This window comes from Lipophrys pholis (assembly GCF_963383615.2).
Source record: "Lipophrys pholis genome assembly, chromosome: 1".
Classification (NCBI taxonomy): Eukaryota; Metazoa; Chordata; class Actinopteri; order Blenniiformes; family Blenniidae; genus Lipophrys; species Lipophrys pholis.
Genome location: NC_137635.1, coordinates 41,699,016 through 41,718,803, shown reverse-complemented (window position 1 = coordinate 41,718,803; position 19,788 = coordinate 41,699,016). Strand labels below are relative to the sequence as shown.

Sequence of the window (19,788 nt, the reverse complement as noted above, 5' to 3'; positions counted from 1 at the left end):
TTTGACAATGTTAAGTATTTTCTGTTATTAATTCCATGTATTGGCTCCTTTTTGAGCTTTAAGGGCATTTTATTCTATCTTGTTTGTTTTAACCTCTGACCTCTACATGCATGTGTGTTAAAAGGTATGAAAACGAGTTTCACTTTTGTTTGCTGGGATTTTATTATTATTATTATTATTATTATTATTATTATTATTATTATTATTATTATTGTTGTTGTTGTTGTTGTTGTTGTTGACACCTTGAATTTCCCGTATGGAGGTAATAATATATACAGTTTTCTTTTCTTTTCTTTTCTTTTCTTTTCTTTTCTTTTCTTTTCTTTTCTATATATCTGACATTTCTCTCTATTCTGTTAATAATCATAATAAATCCATATGTATTGACACTGTTCTGTTGAATGGCATTTTCTATTTTGTGTATGTTGACGTGTCTGTACGGTTAAAAGTGCACAATCTGTGCCGGTTTTGGCCTTAATTCTGATAAAAGTGATCTTTTGGAGAAGCGTCAGGAATGTGAAGGTCTGGGAAAAGGCGTTATTTCCTGCCACGTAACGGCGCATGCGCACCGGCCTGCTCGTCATCTGGCGACGTGTACCCGGTGTGTTCAGGTAACTCTGCTCTCCGGAGGGACGACGCGCCGTTAAAACACCCAAAGGGCTGAAGAAGAGCGACACCATGGGTGGCTCGCAGAGTGTGGAGATACCGGGAGGAGGCTCCGAGGGCTACCACGTCCTCCGGGTAAGCGTTTAGCCCCGGCAGACTATTCGTTAGCGTTAGCATAGCTTCGCCGGGCTCTGTGGACTAGAGGCCGGGGATGCCCGCTCCTTGAGGCCGGGGATGCCCGCTGTGGCCTCCAGGAGAGCCTGCGATGAGCTGGCTGTTTCTGTCATAACTAATGTTTTACCTGCGTTTTTGACCAGCGGCGGGTTCTTCCTGTCTGCAGCCGTGCAGCCGTAGCTCTGGTGTTGCTTGCTGGAGCTACTTAAGTGAATGACAGCTGCTAAGCCTGTTCACTACCTCCATTACCAGTCTGTGATGGTGCGCCTCTTGGTCCTGTTTAATCACATTCATCCAGAAAACGGTCGATTACTGGTAACCACTGTGAATACGCCTCTTAGTATCTTTTTAAAGCTTGTAAATATTGATTTGCTGACTGACATTCATTGTTAGTACTGCAAATGTGTGCCACTGTTATATGAATTGTACTTGATCACAACCAGGTACTGTTTTTAAAAACACTCAAGCAAAACCATTAAAAACCACTGGCGCTTATTTAATTTATCGTTCTAACGTATCGAGCACTTTTCAGACCAACCGATATGTTCATATAGAAATGACATAGCAAACAGGTTTAGATATAAATGAGGTATTTTTCTTCTTAAGGTGATTAATAAGCAGGTGGTTTTGATATTAATTCAAACTGTAGTTGCACACAGTAAAAGAGAAGGATGAGTTGTGTAAAATAGCATACAGTGGAATAAAATACCCTAAAAATTAAGAACTTGCGTTACACTAATGTGTTTTGTAATTGTTACCGCCACCTCAGTTTTACTTGTGATTGCATACCTTTGCAACTCACACTCAAGGTCGAAGCTTACCCTGACACACCTGCTTTGGGAAAGCTTGCCGCCCCAAACGTAGTGCTGACATGCCATCAGTCCAGCATTCAATAGTGTCACTTACCAAGCGTCTCTCTTCATGCAGGTTCAGGAGAATTCACCTGGACACCGAGCCGGACTGGAGCCTTTTTTTGACTTCATCGTCTCCATCAACAACACCAGACTGGTGGGTTAAGTAGAAGTAAACATGGTGGCTGAATATATTACTTGCCAATGATATTGAGTATAGCGATCAGGATATGACTTAAAGACAAATTCAAGTATGTGATGATAAGGTTTTCTCCAGATAACAGTGCTTTTTCTCTTATTGGACCGAATTTCATCCAGACGTTTATTATGAATGTTGATATCATATGATGCAGCCTCACGGTGAAGGCAGCTTTTTTTCTTGATCTCATCCCCTGCTTTTCTCTCTTTCTCAGAATAAGGACAATGACACTTTGAAGGACTTGCTCAAGGCCAGCGTGGAGAAACCAGTCAAGATGCTGGTTTACTCCTCAAAGACCCTGGAGCTGCGGGAGTCCACGGTCACACCCAGTACCATGTGGGGGGGGCAGGGCCTGCTTGGCGTCTCGATTCGCTTCTGCAGTTTTGAGGGAGCCAATGAAAATGTTTGGCACGTACTGGTAGGTAGCCAAACCGGAGCATCAGCAGTATCTCGTCTTTATTCATGTGGTCCAGCAGTGGTTTGTTCACTCTGTGCAACAGGAGGTGGAGCCCAACTCTCCAGCAGCCCTCGCAGGCCTGCGGCCGCACACCGACTACATCATCGGAGCAGACACTGTGATGAATGAGGTGAGTTATCGGCTCTTCTGAATGCTGCTACTGTTTAGTTCACCTGATGGCCGTACGTCCCCTTCTTCATCATTCTGATCATCCCCAGTCCGAGGACCTGTTCTCTCTGATAGAGAGCCACGAGGGGAAGGGCCTGAAGCTCTACGTGTACAACACTGACACAGACAACTGCAGAGAAGTGGTCATTACACCCAACAGTGCCTGGGGAGGAGAGGGCAGGTAATTCACACTCTTTTTCTCCCCTCTGGACGAGACCTGCGGTGTTAAGCAGCTATTAAAGAAATTGTTTACATCTCATTATAGCATCATTTTCTGTGGCGCTTCGTGAAGAGGAATGTTTTTTTTTTTTTTGTCATTATGACTGGAGTTGCGTTTTGTTTATTTGGAATCAAACTACATCAGTGTCCATGTTTTTTATGATTTACGTAAAACCGTTTTCTTTTTTTTTTTCCTCCAAATCCTGGCAGATAAAGATCACATTGCCAGACTTGTGTGAAGAAGTTCATTCATTCTTTCTTTAAAAAAAAAAAAAAAATCTTTGAATTCATTTTTTCAGAAGTAAAATGTCAGTGGTCTAGAATCAGGAATAAATGGTCAGTTTGTAGTTTTTGTTTCGCTATTTGAAATTGTGTGTGTGTTTTTATTTATTTAAAAAAAATTTCTTCCAGTCTTGGGTGCGGGATTGGATACGGATACCTCCACAGGATTCCCACTCGGCCTTTTGAGGAAGGAAAGAAGATCGTCTTCCCTGGAAACTCTTGCGGTGAGCCCATCAGTCCGCTGAAGGACGGATTCACAGAGGTAAGGACAGACACACGCTCTGTATACTTATTAAATACCCTCCCTTCACATCACCGCTCAACTCGCAGTAAACTAATGATCACAAAAATAGTCCTTAAATGCTGCTTGAATGTGAATGTATTTCCTGAACATAATTAGTAGTCTCGCAGCCGTTTCTCACTCTGTGACCCTGAAAACTTGAGTCTTTTGTTCTTAACACACACTGCATCTGCCGAACTTTACCATCAGTATGCAAAGTGTGAGTTGACGCGGCATTGAAGAAAGTTTTAGTCTTGTCTTTTTTTTCCCAGAGCTGTTCAAATTCTTCATGAGAGCAAAGATCCTCACTATGTATGCAGCAAAGCATGCTGGGGAGACAATGTTTTTTTGTTGTTTTTTTTTTTTACCATGAGAGTTAATTGCACGTTCCGATGAATGTGACCTTGTCCATTTGATACCACCATCTTTTTTTTTTTTTCCTCCACCTCTCTCCCACTTGTTCAGGTGCAGCTTTCAGCAGTGACCCCACCCCCTTCCGCCCCCGCTGTCCCCTCTGGCCTTGAAGATACACTTGCTAACCTGTCAATCAGCTCTGCCGCGCCCACCATGCCCAGTGAACTGCAGACTGGTATGTGTCCTTAACATTCATCACAGTGTCTGTGTTTGGGAAGAGGATCGCCACTTGAACATGTGCAATGGTTTCCTCCCTCCTCTCCAGGGTTGCCCACAGTACCACTGCTCCCATCCTCCACCAGTCCTCTCACCCCCCTCACTCCACTGAATCCGGCCGCCGCCGGCTTCAACCCGGCCACTACGATACCAGGTGGGGGGGTTTTCCCATTGGTCCAGCAAATGCCATTGATTTGTTGACTGAGCCAATCAGCTTTAAGCAAAATACATGAGGAAACACCTCAGTAGTGACACAGCGAAGTCTCTACAGATTTCTGAGGCTTCATTCGTATTAATATTTAACAAAAGGCCAAACATGTCAGTAATGAGTATTTATGTACTGTACACTCTTTAACCTGTGTTACCATGTACTGCTGACAACCTTTGATCACTATTTAATGAATACATTCATACCTTCTTTTCAGAGCTGTGTAAACAGCACAAAAGTTGAAAACGTTCCAGTTTGATAAAAAAAAAAAAAAAAGACTGGCACGGACATTCAATTTTTTTGTGTTCTATGTGCTTTCAGGTCTGATGCCCCTCCCAGCGAGATTACCTCCACTCCCTAACCTCCCCAACCTTCCCAACCTGAACCTGAATCTGCCACTCCCAGACCTCAGTGCTGTGTCACTAGCAGGAACCAGCACTCTCCCACCAGCAGTAGGAACAGGTGAGCCACATCCCAGTACGGTGTATAACACATTACTCCATACTGAGGTTTAGGTTACATGTAGATCACACATGAGGAACCATCTATTGATGATACCCAGTAGTCTTCGTTTGGACCGACTCAAGAGAAACTTTAGCCTTCAAACTTTTGGCAAATGATCATGAATGAAAGGTCTGATACTATTTTCCTCTAATTTGTGCGCCTCTCTTCTCCAGTTCCTCCTCTGGCTTCACTCCCGCCTCTGAACCTGCCTGGTCTGGCCCCGTTGCCCCCCCTGCCCACCATGCTGCCTTTCCTCCCCCAGGTGGTGGATCCCCTCCTGCTCACCTCCACCGCTGCCCCTCAGGCATCGGTCACAGTCACGGCGGCGGCCGTTGCCGACACGGCAGCAGCCGATGACGCCACTGTAACCCCGACCGAAGCCGTCTCCACAAACGTCAGCGACTCGGCGGCCACGACGGGAACGTCACTAACGTCCTCCTAACGTGGGGAGAGAAGAGTCCTCTGGCCATTAAACTACAACAAACCTGGTTTCTCTCTTTCCTCCCCATCTGTCTTTCTTTGTGTTTTTCTATTTATTTGGCCAAGAGGGACACGCAGGCAGATGCATCAATCCAGAGGTGAGCATGCTCCAGATGATGCAGCGCGTGTGCAGCGATGAAGAATGGAGGACGGACGTGTCTGTGGTGTCAGATTGTCACACTGCAGAGGAACTGGCAGCACTGCAGCTTGCCCAAGCTACTGTATGAGGAAGACGAGGTCTACTCTTCCACCTGTAGTTTGCTTCACACTTCTGCAGAGACCTTTCTTAGGATATTCCCCTTTCTGATCTGGAAAATGTCTGTTTCAGTTTTTTTTTTTTTTACATGTATAAAGCCAGTGTATGTAAACCGATCTGGATGATAAAATTGATAGAATCCCCCGGTCAAACTGCCGATCAGTAATCCGGTGTAGAAGTCTTTTTGAGGTCATACTGGAAGACATTAGAGACCAGATGTCTTAACAGATGAAAAGAATAATGCACTTCTTCTGTATGAGTTAAAACATAAATCCATTCTGTTAAATGTTTTTCTTTTAAGCTTTGTCATGTAACTTTTTCATTATTAGTTAATAGGCTTGCCTTGACCAATAGATTGATTTACTTGTATAAATATCTGTTGAAGTTCCTGTATGAGCGTTTCCACCCAATGAACGATTTGACATTATTTTGCACCATCTTTTGTGTTTTGAGCGGATTAGTCCCTTCGTATATCTCCATGTGTATCCAGAACTCGTATCATAAACAGCAGCCAGAAGAAATCGAGGTTTACATGTTCACGAGCTACTGAGCAAGGTGCGCGCTTGCTGTCGTGGGAAGAAGAAGAAAAGGGTGCGAGGTTATGAAAGACGCGGCACATCTCCTGGCGGAGTCGAACTGAAAGCGTCTGAGCTGCAGTTCAGCCACAAGGTGTCAGAGTAACAGTATGCATAGAGAGCAATAAAGCCAAATTAATTTTACACGCTGTGTTTGTGTAGTCTGTTTTACAGTACATTTTAACTTTTTTTCTTTTAAATGACCATTTTAGCAAGGAGTCCTTTAGAAAATGAGCCAGGTAAACAAACACAACTGCAACATAGAATTTTCAGAGCTCCTGGTGTTTGCCAACTTCATAGGAAGCTGCCAAAACACTGGCAGAAGATGACATGCTGCACCTTCTAAAACATTTCAAACGGCTGCAATTTCAGTCAAATTCTGACTGCATCAAAGGACTGCTGCTATTGAAATTGTTTGGCTTTCATTCACATCACAGCCGACGGGGAAAGTGATCCTGTGCGGTTTAAACAAACTGGTAAAAAAAAAATATGACAAAGTGAGCTACAGTTGGAAAACCTAGTCACGACTGCAGCGTGTTGGAATCATTAAAGCATCCGGTGTGCCCGTCACCGCACTTGTCTGTTTCACACTCCTGAGAACGTTGCATAACCCTCAGTGGGACGTATGGGTCACACTGCACAAATTAATCCCTGTAAAGCAATCTTTACTGAGCTCTCGGCGCCCCTTGCCGACGCCTCCGCTTACTTCTGATACTATTTTCCTGCTTATTGTGATTCGCTCGAGCGGTAAGCGAAGACGCATCGAAATATACTTGTGATCGCAATTTCCTCCCTTCCTCGAGTTGCTGGAACTACGTCCTGGTTTAAAGCCTTTCGCCGTTGCGTCACGACAAAATCAAACGTGGCTTATGTTTTTAAGCAGCGGAGGTTGCGACGCCTTTCCTCGAGTTTCTGGTTTCTTGTGAAGGAATATTTACTTGTGGTCCTGTCCACAATCAAGCGTCTAAAGGGCTTAAAATGTCACAACAGCATACAGGTAAGTGGTTTATTTACAGGATGACAACATTAGGATTTAGCATTTGACTTCTAGGTGCAGTAAATCACGCTGCATAAACCCACTTCTACTGGCAGGGAGACCGATCCTCACTAAACAGCGCTGGGACTTTGCCCCGCATCATATTTGTTAGACTTTTCCCACAAACATAAACAAATAAAGCTTATTAAAAGAAAAAAAAAAAAAAAGAAACCAACACAGACAAAAGAAGGTGGTGAAAGAAGAATGTGTTGCATTGCCTCGAACGGCACAGCAGGTGTCGGTCCCCCACCTCCACCCCCCGGGAAAAAAAAAGAAAAAAAAGAAGATGCTCTGGGAGTTTAAGCACACACGCAGGCGAGGTGAGAATCATTCACAAACTAAAAGCAACATTTATAGCAGCAAACTGAGATCAGCTTTCAGGAGGAGACACAAATAAATGAATCAGAGACACAGACAAGCAAGGAAAAGCCTCGTCATTATATATTTGCTAATGTAATGTCTCCTGCACATAAGAATGTACAACGAATCCTGCAGCCCAAAGAAGGCGTATGCACTACAGTAACAGCTGATGGAGCTTCTAATAGTTAAAAGTCCTCTTCCCCTCCGGCGGGATAATGGAAACATCAACGGGCGCATGGCACTGCAACATCCTGAAACCTCACCAACGATGGATTAAGACAGACGGGCAGATCCACCTTCTGGAGACCTGAATTGCTTTGTAACCTAACAAAAAAAAAAAAAAGTGAGGAGAAGAAGGAGCCCACACTGGTACTTCATGCTAAACTCTGGGACCGTGTGGATGTGATCTGGATCAGAAGTGCAAATCAATCCCAGAAATTCTATCTGGTTTGTTTTTTTTCCTTTTTCAAACCAAGTCTATTCAAGGTCACCAGATCACTTTTAAAACGAGAGGCTACAACAATGAACTCAATGTGTTGTACCCATCACTTCCTGCCTTCTGACTTCAGGTAGTCACTATGTGACGTCTGGGCTCTGCGTCCCTCCCGCTCGCTGCCGGCTTCCCTCCGAAGGCTTTTTTGTTTAGACGATCCCCTCGTCGGCCCGGGAGGCGCCCGACGACGCGCACGTGTTCATGTGGATGTGGATGAGTGTGGAGCTACAAGGGGCGGGCTTGGACAAGAGCATCTAGGAGGTTCTATACTGCTGTAACGTCTCCTAAGAAGTTAATTCAGTCCAAAAAGCACATTCCAGAAACTTCCACCATCTTCTTTTCTCTGCACCCATTTCTCTTCAGGCTTCTCCTTCCACGTCATTTTGCCGTTTTCCTTCCTTTTCGTTTATTTTTTTATTTTCTTTAACTCTGTTCTGCTGCTCACTTATCCAACCATTTTGGGAGCAACTCAGGTCAAAGGAAGAAAAAGGGGGAAAAAAAAAAAAAGAAAAAAAAAATCCACATCTATATTCCTCTGATTTGGGTAATTCCTGCCACGGGGGTTGAGTCGGTCGCGTCAGTCAATAGGCGGGCAGGGACGAGGCGGAAGGCTGCAGGGAGCCGGCGGAGTTTGAACGTCTCATGTGAGGGAGGAGGTAGGTGTCCGAGCACAGCTGGTGAACGTCGAACCTGTCCTCCTTCCGGTAGGCCAGACAGCGCCGGATAAACGCCTGCAGAGCCGCGGAGAAAGACAGAATGAAGTAAATTAAGGGCACGGATTATGCTGCGTTTTAACCAGCTCAGCAGTCTCCGTGTCCTTTACATGACTCATCGCGGACCAGTGGCGTTCGAAGAGTGCACGGCCGCCACTGGGAGCAGCTCTTCGGCGTCTTTAACACTTTGATACGTGGACAGGGAGAGATTAACGTTTTCCTTACAGCACATTACGGCTGACATGGCTGGTTGAGCGTGTCGTGACATGTGACTGCAGTTCCAAACCGACGACTGCGGGGAAACATTAACACCCCGAGTAAAACTTTACTTTTCACTGGTGTCGTGAAAACTGCTGCCGCTTTAGTAGGAGCGGGTAAAACGATGTGTGGAGCGGAACCCAATGAAAGCAGTGCAATGTGTCAACCTCAAGACGTCAAAAAACAATGACTTATAAGCCACGTGCACAGTCTTTGCTCATTTAAGAGTGAACTGGAGGTCGTCAGCTCCAGATAACCAAAACTGGGATATTTTAGGTTTTCAAAATTCAATAAATGAGTGACCAAGACAATCATTTCACTCCTTTCATTGATAAACAGTTATTTCAGGGAAGATCATGTGTAAGAAAGGGACAGGATGGTATCTTTTCAGGTAATCACGCACTGTGAACACGGCTTGAGGTGAATATTTGTTGAATACCCTAAAATGATTATTGGCTGTATCAGGATGAGCTTAATGTGATTGTTTCCGTTCCGGGATGCAGCACGAGTGTTAAAAAGCCAAATGGATTCAGGTATCGAGTTACCTGTGCCCAAAACAGACTTGAGGAATCAATAAATATTGATGTTAAATTTAGAGAGCGTTTACTGCATGAGGATATTTATATAGAAGGTTAGATCCATTTTACCCAACCATCACTTTCTTGAATCACCTACTTCTGTGTGTGCAACTTACACATTGCAGTGTACATAAATCAATCAAACACACATCGGAAAGGCAGCACCTGCCAAAAGATTGCAGTTATTACTGCATCAATGGGCCGTGTGTTTCAATGCGTTTGATTTCCAGCAGCTGCAGCACAAATCGTTGGTACCACCCTCACTTTTAGATAGTGCGTTTTAAGTTCAGACTAGTGTCTTTGTGTAACGGACAACGGAGCATCAGTTTTACTGACAACATCCTACTTGACCAATTAGAGAAGTCCGGCGAAATTGGAAACGCATCCTGCATGAGAGAAAAGGGTTACCTTGGCCTCTGTGCTGGCCTGTGGCTTTGCTGGGAACTGGACCTCTGTGGCTTTGAGGATGGTGTTTTCCTGGAGGATGTCCTGCTGCGACTGATTGTGACCAAACGGCTGGAAAAAAAACCAAAACAAAACACAAAATCACTTTACGTCTGTTGTCTTAATTGCTGCAGTTAGAAATGAGAAGGAAAACATTTGTATCTGTCCCGTGTGTCTCCTTTGCATTTAACCCCACCCCCACCCCCCCCCCCGACCTAAACACGGTCACTGGGATCATTCATTATGCAACATGTGGCGTTGTCAGTGTTGTACCTTGCGTCCATAGAGGCACTGGAAAAAAATCACTCCCACAGACCAGACATCCACCTTGTTGGAGATCTTTGGTGGCTCCTTTCCCACCACAAAACACTCTGGAGGGAGATACCTGGACACACACACACACACACACAAACCTTTGTTTAACACGACTCACTGACTTTTCTGTGCTCGTTTCGCAGGGAAAGACGTTTGGATAATCTGTAAATCTCACCAGTAGGTGCCTGCTCCCTGTGACGTGAGGTCCATCCCGTCCACACCGTAGTTATCATCATCCATTATCTTGGATAGGCCAAAGTCTGTGATTTTGATTTCTCCACATGCAGTACCGTCCACCAATAAGATGTTACCTGTGGGAACCAGGGACACAAATGTTTAGATGTGTGACGAGGGTTTTAACTCTGGGGAGGACGAATCAGATTCCCACCCGTGACCCACCCGGTTTGAGGTCGTAATGAATGATGGGAGGTTTGATTTCGTTGAGGTAGCGCAAGGCGCTGACAATCTGCATGACAATAGAGCGGGCCTCTTTCTCCGACATCAACTTATTTTGCTTCAGGTAGAAGTCCAGATCATTTCCTTCACAAAACTCCAGCACTGTACAAAACCTGGCAAGAGAGACACACATACGGTTACATACAGCGAAGCCAATTCAGCAGATGGATTTAAACAGTATCTGCAACCTGCGCAACACAAGCTGAAACTGCTTTTGCTTCAATATAATGCAGTTTTCTTCGGAGCTGGAGAGACCAAAAGCCTAAGAAGAGACATGTTCTTGCCCCTCCCCCACATGGAAGTCAGGGTCAGGACCTTCTGCTACCGGGTGAACCTCACTGAAGCATCCAACTTAGGCAAAGCTTTGTTAATTAGTGTAAACCGAGGAGAGTCCAAGATGTTTACACTTCAAACAGCTAGATGTGTTTACTTGAACAAATACGCACTACCGTGCGACTGGGTGTGTCACAATCGCTGCCATTCCCTTGAACTCGCCGTCAGGTTGGAGCATCTGCATCTTATATGCAAACGGTTAAGACAAGTGGTGCAGTGAGAGAAACATAAAGCAGGATACGTGAACCCAGCAGGCCATCAGCTGGCAGAGGTCACTCACGTGTCAGTATCCAGAGAAAAATAGTCATACAGTTTGACTATTCTGGGATGGTCCAGCTGCTTGTGTATCCGGTACTCCCTGCACGCATGCCTGAAAGGGAAGAAGTGTCATGGCAGAGTGGAAGCCGGGAAAACGTTTTCTTTCCGCGTATCTACATTTTTACTTTTGAGCGCGTGTGTCTGTGAGAGGAGACCTACTTGTGGTAGTTCTCCTTTTTCTCCTCTCTCCAGTTCTTGTTGAGCTGGTGGATTTTAACAGCTGCGTAACGCTGCTCAAACAGGTCAAAAGCCTGCAGTTGAATAGAAAAGCACAGTTTGTTTCTTCTACACAAAGAACAAGGGACAGACAATAGAGGGAAGAAGCAGACATCCAGACGATACCTTGTAAACTTCACTGAAGCCGCCTCTGCCCAGCAGGTGCAGCAGGAGGTACCGCTCATTCAGAGTGGGATGGTCTTTAAATCTGTGTCAGGATCACACATCGAAAATCAGAAATGCTCAGACTTCAAATATGAACCAGTGTTTGGTTAATTTCTTAAAAAGGCCCTGAGATGGGCTCGCTGTCTCGTTTTATGAATCATGTTTATCTCGTGTCCACTTCGCTGCTATAACTGCTGTTCAATTATCTGCTTCCAGGGCGTGGTGCTCAGGAATTTCAAGTTGGCGTTTGAGTCATGCCAGCCTGTTTTACAACACAAATGACCGGATTCCTGAACGCCAAATCATGCCAAAGCTGCTAATCATGAAGACATGGACTCGAGTCCGGCCCACAAGGCCTCATTAGAGAAGAGGGTTGTCCTAGAGAAAACACCCATAAAGGTTTGACCTCAAATTTATGACGGTATAACTTATTTGCCTGAGAAGGTTCAGTGAAGTGCACTCACGCTGAGCTGTCCTCATTGTTTATCCTCTTCAGCTCTCTGATGTGAAGGTTCCTCACCCGCTCCAACCGCTCCAGCTCGGCTTGGATCTCAGCTTCCTCCTGGACACACACCACAACAAAGAGAGTCCATGATACCATTTTCACATAGACACCGACAGTTAGGCCGATATCTGAAGCAGCTCGGAGCTTCTGATGCACCGACCGTTTGACAAATTTCACATGAACAGAAATTACTGGGTTGCCCGGTTGGAGCGAAAACAACTTCACCTGTGAGCTCTGACATCCCACTGAACTAAAGCTTGTGATCTCACACCAGAGGTCCATGTTTTTTCCTCACTCACCTTTTTCAGGTGTCCGAGGCGAAGCTTGAAGATTTCCTCCTGCTCGTGATACTCAGCGAGGGTCAGCCTGGCAAAACACGGGCGAGTCAGCTCCCTCAAGCACATTCAAACGTTCTTTTCCCACTGACAACGTGTATTTCTGTCACTTCACTCACAGCTGGGGCAACGACGGCTTGAGGAAGGGGTCGGAGTCGTTTCCGTTGACCACCTTGGTTTTGCGCTGCTTGGGTTCGGATGTGGAGGCCACGGAGAGAGAGGGAGAGGCGGGATTCGGAGGCTTCCTCTTCGCCAGCAGCTTCCTCTGTCGCTCTATGTCCTCCCTCTGCTGGTTGATGCCTTCCTGCTGCCTGGAGAGCGCAAGGCACAAACAAGGAGATCGAATGGATGATATGGCAAATAATAGAGCAGACAATGAGCACCCTTCTCTCTCATTTTCCAGTGTCCAAAGATATTTTACTTAGTGTCACTGTATGTCTCACGCTTTAACACAATTCTACACAGTGTCGGCAGTCCACGACAAAGGACGGTTTTAGTTTAGTTTGATATATGAATGTGTTGACAATATCTCACTTGATCAGGTTTTGGAATGCGTATCCGTCAGTCCACTGCTCAGTGTATGAGGCTCCATGTCGGACGGTGGTGAAGTGACCGAGACGAAGGCGATCCTGCATGCTCTTTTCACGACAGGACTGCTTCTCCTGTGTGCTCTGTGGACACAAACGCATGAGTGTTGTTGAAATAAAAATCCACTAACAAGCCCAAATCTATGACATGATTGAGTGCAAAAAAAAAACCCCTGAAAAACATTGTCTGCTTTACATGCGTATAATTAAACAATAAGAAAGGTCCAATAGCTTTCACCATGAATACCGTGATGCAGTACGTAACCCATATCGGTGGAGACCAAAAGAAAACAGGCAGCTGGTGAATAGAGTCAAAATTATACCAACCAAATGTGAGTTTTTTTCTATTGGCAGCGGTGCATTAGAGCAAAGCTAAAACACGAGAAGATATTGGTCTTATTATTGCAAAGAAATGCCTGTTGAGTTTAACTCACACCAGATGTATGTTCTTGAAATCTTCATGAACTGCTCTGTCCCTTCTTTTTGCTCAATAAAGCTCAACAATCACTGAAATCGGCTTGGAATTCTGGTGATTTCTTAAAGAAACAGGAGTTTAATTATTTTAGGTTGTGTGACGACAATGTAAAGCAGTGAATTTATTCTAAATATGACACAATTATACATCTTTTTTTTTCATAACTTAACCCCTTTGTTCAGGCTCTTCTTTAATTCCAGGAAGCTCTGACTGCTGTCTACCACAGACATGATGACGACTAATGTGAAATATACATATTTAACTATCCCTGAAATTGACCACATAAAGCACTAGAATGTATATGAAGCCCCACCTTCTCTATGAGCAGTTTCTTGCTCATGGTGATGCACTTGTTGAGTCTCTCCTTGTATTTCTCCAGGAGTTTCTGCTGTTCGTCGATTTGTCTCCGCAGGTCACAGTTAGCCTGATAAGCACAACACGACAACATACACAATCAAACTTGTAAGATGCCCTGTGCTACAATTGCAATGTGTTCTTTAATGCACCATCTTAACTCACCCTGAGCAGGTCATCTATGCGTCCTTCTTTCTTTTCCAGGTCCAGACTCTTATTGCTCTCCAGGGCAGCGAGTTTCAGGCCTGTCAGTTCTGTCTAAGAAAGCCAGAAAGGCAAGCATTGCTTAGAGACGCACACGATGCACACCACTTGAATGATACCATTTGAATGTTAAGCAAAGTGGCTTATTCTGTGTGGTACGCTACCTGGACACATTTGCTGGAGGAGGCTTTGGGGTTGTGATCCCCGAAACACAGACTGGTGGGAGAGGAGCTGTTCTGCCGGATCTATGACGCAATATCACAAATAAAGGCACAGAGACACACGTTTACTTGATGCCAATGAACTCTCAAAAATCCCAGAGCGACATTTAGCCAATCTACGTCTGAAACTCTTACGATTGAGCCGGGGGCGGAGTGAGAGTTCTGCGGAGAGCGACGAGCTGTCGGGAGGCCTCGGACTGGACTGGAACCATTTCCACCCTGGAACTTTCAGCAGATAATAATCTTCAGTACATATATCAATGTGACAGGTATCATAAAATACTGGAGCAGATGTAGTTCCTGTAATACTCACATCAAAGTAGTCGCTGATCTTCGGTCCACGTGTAGACGTTTTTCCTGTATAGATAAAAACAAAAAAAGGACAATATGTTTTAATAAGTATTATCAGTAATTTATGTTTTCCAGAATCAAACTTTTTAACATAGATGCCTACATTACCTTGACTACTCTCTGAATACGTATCAGCTTTCCTTTTCCTCCCTCTGGACGACTCGGAGTGCTTCTTCTCTGGGGTCTGACAATCGATATGAAATGGGGGGGGGGGGGGGGAGAAAAGCATAAATCCCTTGTGTTTTACCTAACAAAGCAGGTTTCAGTTGTGGTGTTCAGCAGGAAAGAGCAGCAGGGAGAGAGAGAGTACATACTGAGTAGGCAGGGGAGCTCCCTCTTTTCAAATCAGAGTTCTAGGAAGAGAAGAGAGGGAGAGGTGGAGGTAGAGGCAACAAGAAGAGTGGGCCGTGCAAGGAAAAGTGCACACAATATGGCATGCTTCTATGTGTATAGAAGCCTTGCCTATCTGTGTAACAACTGCTGCTTTTAACCTGCCTTCCTAAAACAAATGGAAATAACGTGGAGGTTTTACCTCTGACTCTTTGTCACTTGATGAGCCCAGGCTTCCGTAGCTGTGGTTAGAGGACTCATTGGCCAGACCCTAAACAGCGCAGAGAGGACAAATGAAATCAGGAAAAAGGCCAGCGCGGGCGTGTGGCGCTATTCGAGTCCGGTGACATGGCAGAGCGTAAATCGGTAGGCCTCTGGTCTGCCACGTTTGATAGGAATCCAGACTTTCAGTTTTAAGGTGTGTCACTTGGCCCTTTTCCACAACACAAACATTCCCAGGGGCTCTCAATCCTATTCAGGGAAACAGTCCCATTTATCTTTCACATTCTTTTTTTTTTATACATATATTCCCGGCATCACATCAATCCTGCTCAGTCACTCCTGTACCCGTTTGTGAATCAGTCACACAAAGGTTTCTTTGATTGTCTAAATGTAGCTTTCTAATTCTTAAAATTTAAAACAACATGAAGTGTAATTAATGGACAAGGAGTTCACATGGCCTTTTAACTCCTGGATCAACCGTCTGTGTCTGACGTCTCGCAAAATGGAGGCTGTAGTTTGTGTGGGCTGTGTTACCTTGGCACCTCCGCTGGTGCTCCCAGTGCTGCCTCCCGTGTTGCCGCTGACAGCTCCGGTGAACCTGGCCTCCAGCAGCTCCTGCCTCCTGGGGTCCAGGCTGTGCAGCTCCTCCATGGGGCCTGGCGTGAGGGATTTCAGCATAGTATATTATCGAGCTTCAGAGTATCGGCGTTACGTCGAGCAGACACGTACAGGGAGTTCGAGCAAAATGACTTCCTGTAGGAAGAATAACTGGAAAACATCTTAATGAGTGTAAGAAAAAGGGAACAGAGGACGTGTCGGGGAGAGGATTAAAGAGTAAAAATAGAAATATAGATTTAACTTAACTGGAAAGTGAGCTTCAAAATGAAACTTCATAGAGAGATTAATGATGCTGCACTTCTAACTGAGAAAAAAATGTCTTAGGCCTGTCAACGTGGAAATCTCAAATCGCCCACCAATTAAACAGTGGCCTCAGAGATTGAGAACAAAAACAACTTTGACCGAGGTAAATCTTTCAACGTTATCATTAAACAAAAAATAGATGCAGAGTGTCCGATTTCAACGCGATTCAATGTCAATGCCCCCTCGTGCAGGATGTGTATAGCCCAGTTTTACATGTAAATTACATTCATACGTAACCATATTTGCCACATATCTGAGTGGCAAACCTCTCACTTGTGACTCAGATCCACAATATGCAGAAAACAATACTTGCACAGAATTACACAAACATACTGCCCGACTAGACCTTAACAACCAGCTTCCAGGGAGAGATCAGCACAGGTCCTCCGCTCCCTGCTGCGAGTGTTTGTTTCCTTATTGGACATTTCCTGACTGTCATCTTTACATAGCTTCTGGCAAGGGGGTTTAGCCTTAAAAGGCATAATGGCCATTATAAAACCCCGGAGCAGAGGAAGGCTGAGCACAGCAGCAGGCCTGTGAGAGGTTATCTAAGGACAGAGGACAAAGTGATTTGGGTTCATTTATCAATACAGCAGGGACCTCACATTACTTTGTTATTTCTGTCTATTACCATATCACTGCTGTGAATCACAAGAAGGAATTTAATTCCTAAAAGATGCCTTCTGTGCAGTAATCACAACGCAGTTTTAAGCTGGAGCAACCAAGTAAACACCATAGCTGCGTGGATATTTCCAATATAATGCTGTGTGTAGTACAACTAACACACTTGGGTGCGATTACACCAACTGCTGCCACTTATCATCACTGTTTCATCACATGACATGCAGAATACAAGAGGAGTAAAATCCTGGAAAACACATGCAAAAAAAAAAAAAGAAAAAAAAAAGAAGTATCAGAATAAAGCCCCCGGCCTGTGAATTACAATCCATTCATGGATGCATGTACGGGTGTTTTAAATACCCCTCCACTGGCAGCTGTTGACACGAAATGTCACAAACTGACACAAAAAACAGAATGTTATCGCGGCGAGCAGCAACAAATCTCCCGTGTGAAAGTGCCAGCGAGACGAAAGAAAAACAAGAAGCTCGCGCTGCCTTTGTGCAAACATGATAGCTCCGCTGCTACTTAGACTGGCCATCAACTGAACTGACAGCTGACGTTTGGCTTCGATTCACGGCATCACTGAACTTGACATCCATTTTTTACTTCAACAAGCGTTCGCTCGACACGGCCCGAACAATCCGCGGAGGAACCGAGACGAGCCGCGGCGGCGGCGGCGTCGGCGTCGGGGGTCGTGCACTCGGCGGCGGAGCTGATGTGTACCTTCCTTGCTCTTTGCGGTCGCCGTTATGTGTTGTTGAGAAATCGTTGGGGACGAGGAGAGCTGCGACCAAGATGGCGTCGCCTCCAAACTTCCACCACCACTTCCACTGTTACTTTGGACACTCATGAAGCCACTTTACCGCCGAGAGGAGCCAGCGCGCACACCGCCCACCGCGGAAATCCCGAGCCTGCCTTCATCGTTTGACACCTGCCAAACGGAGTCGACTTAAACAGTCCGTGTTGTTGTTGTTTTTGGTTGTTGCTGCTGTTGTTGTTGTCCGTTTGCGTCGCTACACGCCGGGCACGTCGCGAGCCGCGCGGGTCTCGCGGAGGAGCGGCTTCAGTGGAGACTCGCGGCTGAAACGGATACGATGTAACCTTTGCATGATGACCGCACCGCGCGCTTGTTGTCAGCAGCATCCAGTTCGCGAGCGGAGCTTTGATTCTGGTAGGCGAGGCTATCGCGAGGCTGGAGGGAGGAAGAGGAGGGAGGAGGAGGAGGAGGAGGATGAGGATGGCATGACACTGACACAGACACTGATCTGCGATCATTTCACTCTCCTGCACACTAGCTCCGGGTTCACGGGGAGGCACCGCGCGCAGTCGACCTCAGAACAGCGGCTCGTCCGGGTGAAAACAACAAACGCCTCCAAAAAATGGCCGAAAGTTCTTGTGTCTGCTCGAGGAGAAAGAAATAAAAACTCAAAACACGTGTGTATCTTACATGCGCCTGCATTTAAACAAATGCGTGTATAAGTGCGCACGTGCACGCGCTGCAGTCAGTGCGTCTTCGGCAGTGTGCGCGGCGTGTTGTCGTAAGTTTGGTAGACCGTGTCAGTTGTGTATAGAGGTGGTCTTGATCGGCTGTTTTTCAGTCTTGGAGGGAGGGGGAGGGGTGCAGGTGGGAGGATAGTGATGTGGTCTGGGCTATAAGGTCTTTTGTTCCAAATTTGGTGCAGTGCATCAAAATGCCTCTGCTGTCTTGTAGGGCAACACACACAGACGCGCGCACAAACGTACACACACACACACAAAATGCCTTAAGGGGACAATGCGTTGACATTGAGCAATTCAGTTCCTGCAGACATACACTAGCCCTTACCCTGGATTGAACCTAACCCTAACCACTAAACATGTCTTCACCACAATGTATTGATTTCTTGAATGAAGACCTCCATTCTGGTCCCCACAGGTTAGTGTGCAATCAGATGTGGGTCCCCATCAGTACAGTAGAACAAGCCAACACACGCTTAACAGTCAACTGTCTGGCCTAGATCTTTCTAATTTTGCTTCAGAATAAATTTACTGTGATCTACCCTGACCACTTAAGCTCAATGAAGAGGTGCCACACTCTCCTGCATGGACTAAATATATTATCCTCTAATATTGGGGGGGGGGTTCCCTCTACTTTAATGTGAATATAATCCAAATCAATAGTAAACACACATTGAAAGGTGTATTTTGTCTGTCAAACTTCAGCTGCCCTTGCAGCAACATTGCATCAGACAACAGACGGAGGCACAAACGATCACATTGCACCTCATATGCACCTGCCCATGGTAACCTCTTTTTTTTTTTTTGTCACATGGTTTCCATGGTAACAGCAATAGACTTGACAGGCAAAGAGGAGGGTTGTATAAGCAGTCTACTACATTTCCACTACTACACACACACACACACACACACGCACACACACACACACACAAGTTGTGATGTAGCTTCAGGTGTGGAGCTGTTCTGAGGAAAGAGGGCGACAGCTACTGATATTCAAGAAGCAGTCAGGACATTCCAAGAGCATCAAATGCCCGGCAGAGGGTTGGCTGACATTTTAAAAACTGCCTCCAGCCCGTGTGCAAGACACAACCGTGGCCTAAAACAATACCGGCTTTTCAGATAATCACAAAAGTTTACAAATCCTTGTGGAAGTAATGAGGAAAATATGTTGTTGTGCATTTGCAAAAGTGTGACTTCTCATAATTGTCTGAAGTGAGTTCGAGTTTCTTATTTGGGTAATCCTGTATTCCCAAGCATTAAGTACACTGTAGTAATTCAAGCCTCAGAGATGAATTGCAAAAGTGAAACAAAGTACACACTTTCAAATAAAATCACTTCATGTACTTGAAAGTGCAAGAAAAAATGGTTTTATGTAGTGTACTGAAGTAAACAGTGGAAAAATGTACTTCTTGTAGTGTTATCACTCTGCCATAACACCCATTTTCCCCTTCTAAATGAAGTACAAGACATGGGTAGATTTAAAAAAGATTTGACTAATCATTAGTTTTATATAGTACATTTTCAATGCTTTTGTCTATAAACACACACTAAAATATAAAAAGGTGAGAATACAGAAATACAGACAGAAAAT

General features: G+C 45.2%; 2 protein-coding genes across 5 annotated transcripts; one reads left to right on the top strand and one right to left on the bottom strand.

The window, feature by feature from the left end:
- The first annotated feature begins 563 nt into the window (after positions 1–563).
- LOC308110338 (Golgi reassembly-stacking protein 2-like) lies at positions 564–6,032 on the top strand. Its single transcript, XM_080464578.1, has 10 exons — positions 564–741; positions 1,708–1,788; positions 2,045–2,248; positions 2,331–2,417; positions 2,506–2,636; positions 3,086–3,218; positions 3,702–3,825; positions 3,916–4,020; positions 4,396–4,536; positions 4,752–6,032. The coding sequence occupies exons 1-10, from the start codon at positions 679–681 to the stop codon at positions 5,018–5,020; spliced, it is 1,338 nt and encodes a 445-aa protein (XP_080320704.1). The 5' UTR covers positions 564–678; the 3' UTR covers positions 5,021–6,032.
- An 849-nt stretch (positions 6,033–6,881) lies between these two features.
- On the bottom strand, positions 6,882–17,999 carry LOC308110319 (serine/threonine-protein kinase tousled-like 1-B). 4 transcript variants are annotated; one of them, XR_013935382.1, is made up of 23 exons: positions 17,424–17,886; positions 15,693–15,814; positions 15,139–15,207; positions 14,921–14,959; positions 14,715–14,790; positions 14,569–14,612; positions 14,391–14,480; positions 14,199–14,279; positions 13,996–14,088; positions 13,790–13,900; positions 12,949–13,085; positions 12,534–12,725; positions 12,379–12,445; positions 12,039–12,136; positions 11,536–11,617; positions 11,353–11,444; positions 11,156–11,245; positions 10,486–10,655; positions 10,262–10,397; positions 10,045–10,156; positions 9,736–9,843; positions 7,828–8,509; positions 6,882–7,609 (listed from the first exon to the last, which is right to left on the bottom strand). XR_013935382.1 is itself a non-coding variant. In XM_080464549.1 (22 exons), exons 1-22 carry the CDS (start codon positions 17,548–17,550, stop codon positions 8,360–8,362), a joined length of 2,286 nt encoding a protein of 761 aa, XP_080320675.1. In that variant the 5' UTR covers positions 17,551–17,999; the 3' UTR covers positions 6,883–8,359. The 4 variants fall into 4 exon arrangements, 2 of the variants coding, with proteins under 2 accessions (XP_080320676.1, XP_080320675.1); XR_013935381.1 differs by lacking the exon at positions 14,921–14,959 and having other exon boundaries at positions 6,883–7,609; positions 17,424–17,962; XM_080464549.1 differs by having other exon boundaries at positions 6,883–8,509; positions 17,424–17,999.
- Between the last annotated feature and the right edge of the window lie 1,789 nt (positions 18,000–19,788).

Excerpts from the sequence above, each read along its gene's own strand:
- LOC308110319 (XM_080464549.1), bottom strand. The coding sequence starts at position 17,550 with ATGAGTGTCCAAAGTAACAGTGGAAGTGGTGGTGGAAGTTTGGAGGCG. Across the intron at positions 15,208-15,692 it reads GCACCAGCGGAGGTGCCAAG|GGTCTGGCCAATGAGTCCTC; the intron begins GTAACACAGCCC and ends TGCGCTGTTTAG. Across the intron at positions 10,656-11,155 it reads TTTTCTCTGGATACTGACAC|GTTTTGTACAGTGCTGGAGT; the intron begins GTGAGTGACCTC and ends CTCTCTTGCCAG.
- LOC308110338 (XM_080464578.1), top strand. The coding sequence starts at position 679 with ATGGGTGGCTCGCAGAGTGTGGAGATACCGGGAGGAGGCTCCGAGGGC. Across the intron at positions 1,789-2,044 it reads CCATCAACAACACCAGACTG|AATAAGGACAATGACACTTT; the intron begins GTGGGTTAAGTA and ends TCTCTTTCTCAG. Across the intron at positions 2,249-2,330 it reads AAAATGTTTGGCACGTACTG|GAGGTGGAGCCCAACTCTCC; the intron begins GTAGGTAGCCAA and ends TCTGTGCAACAG.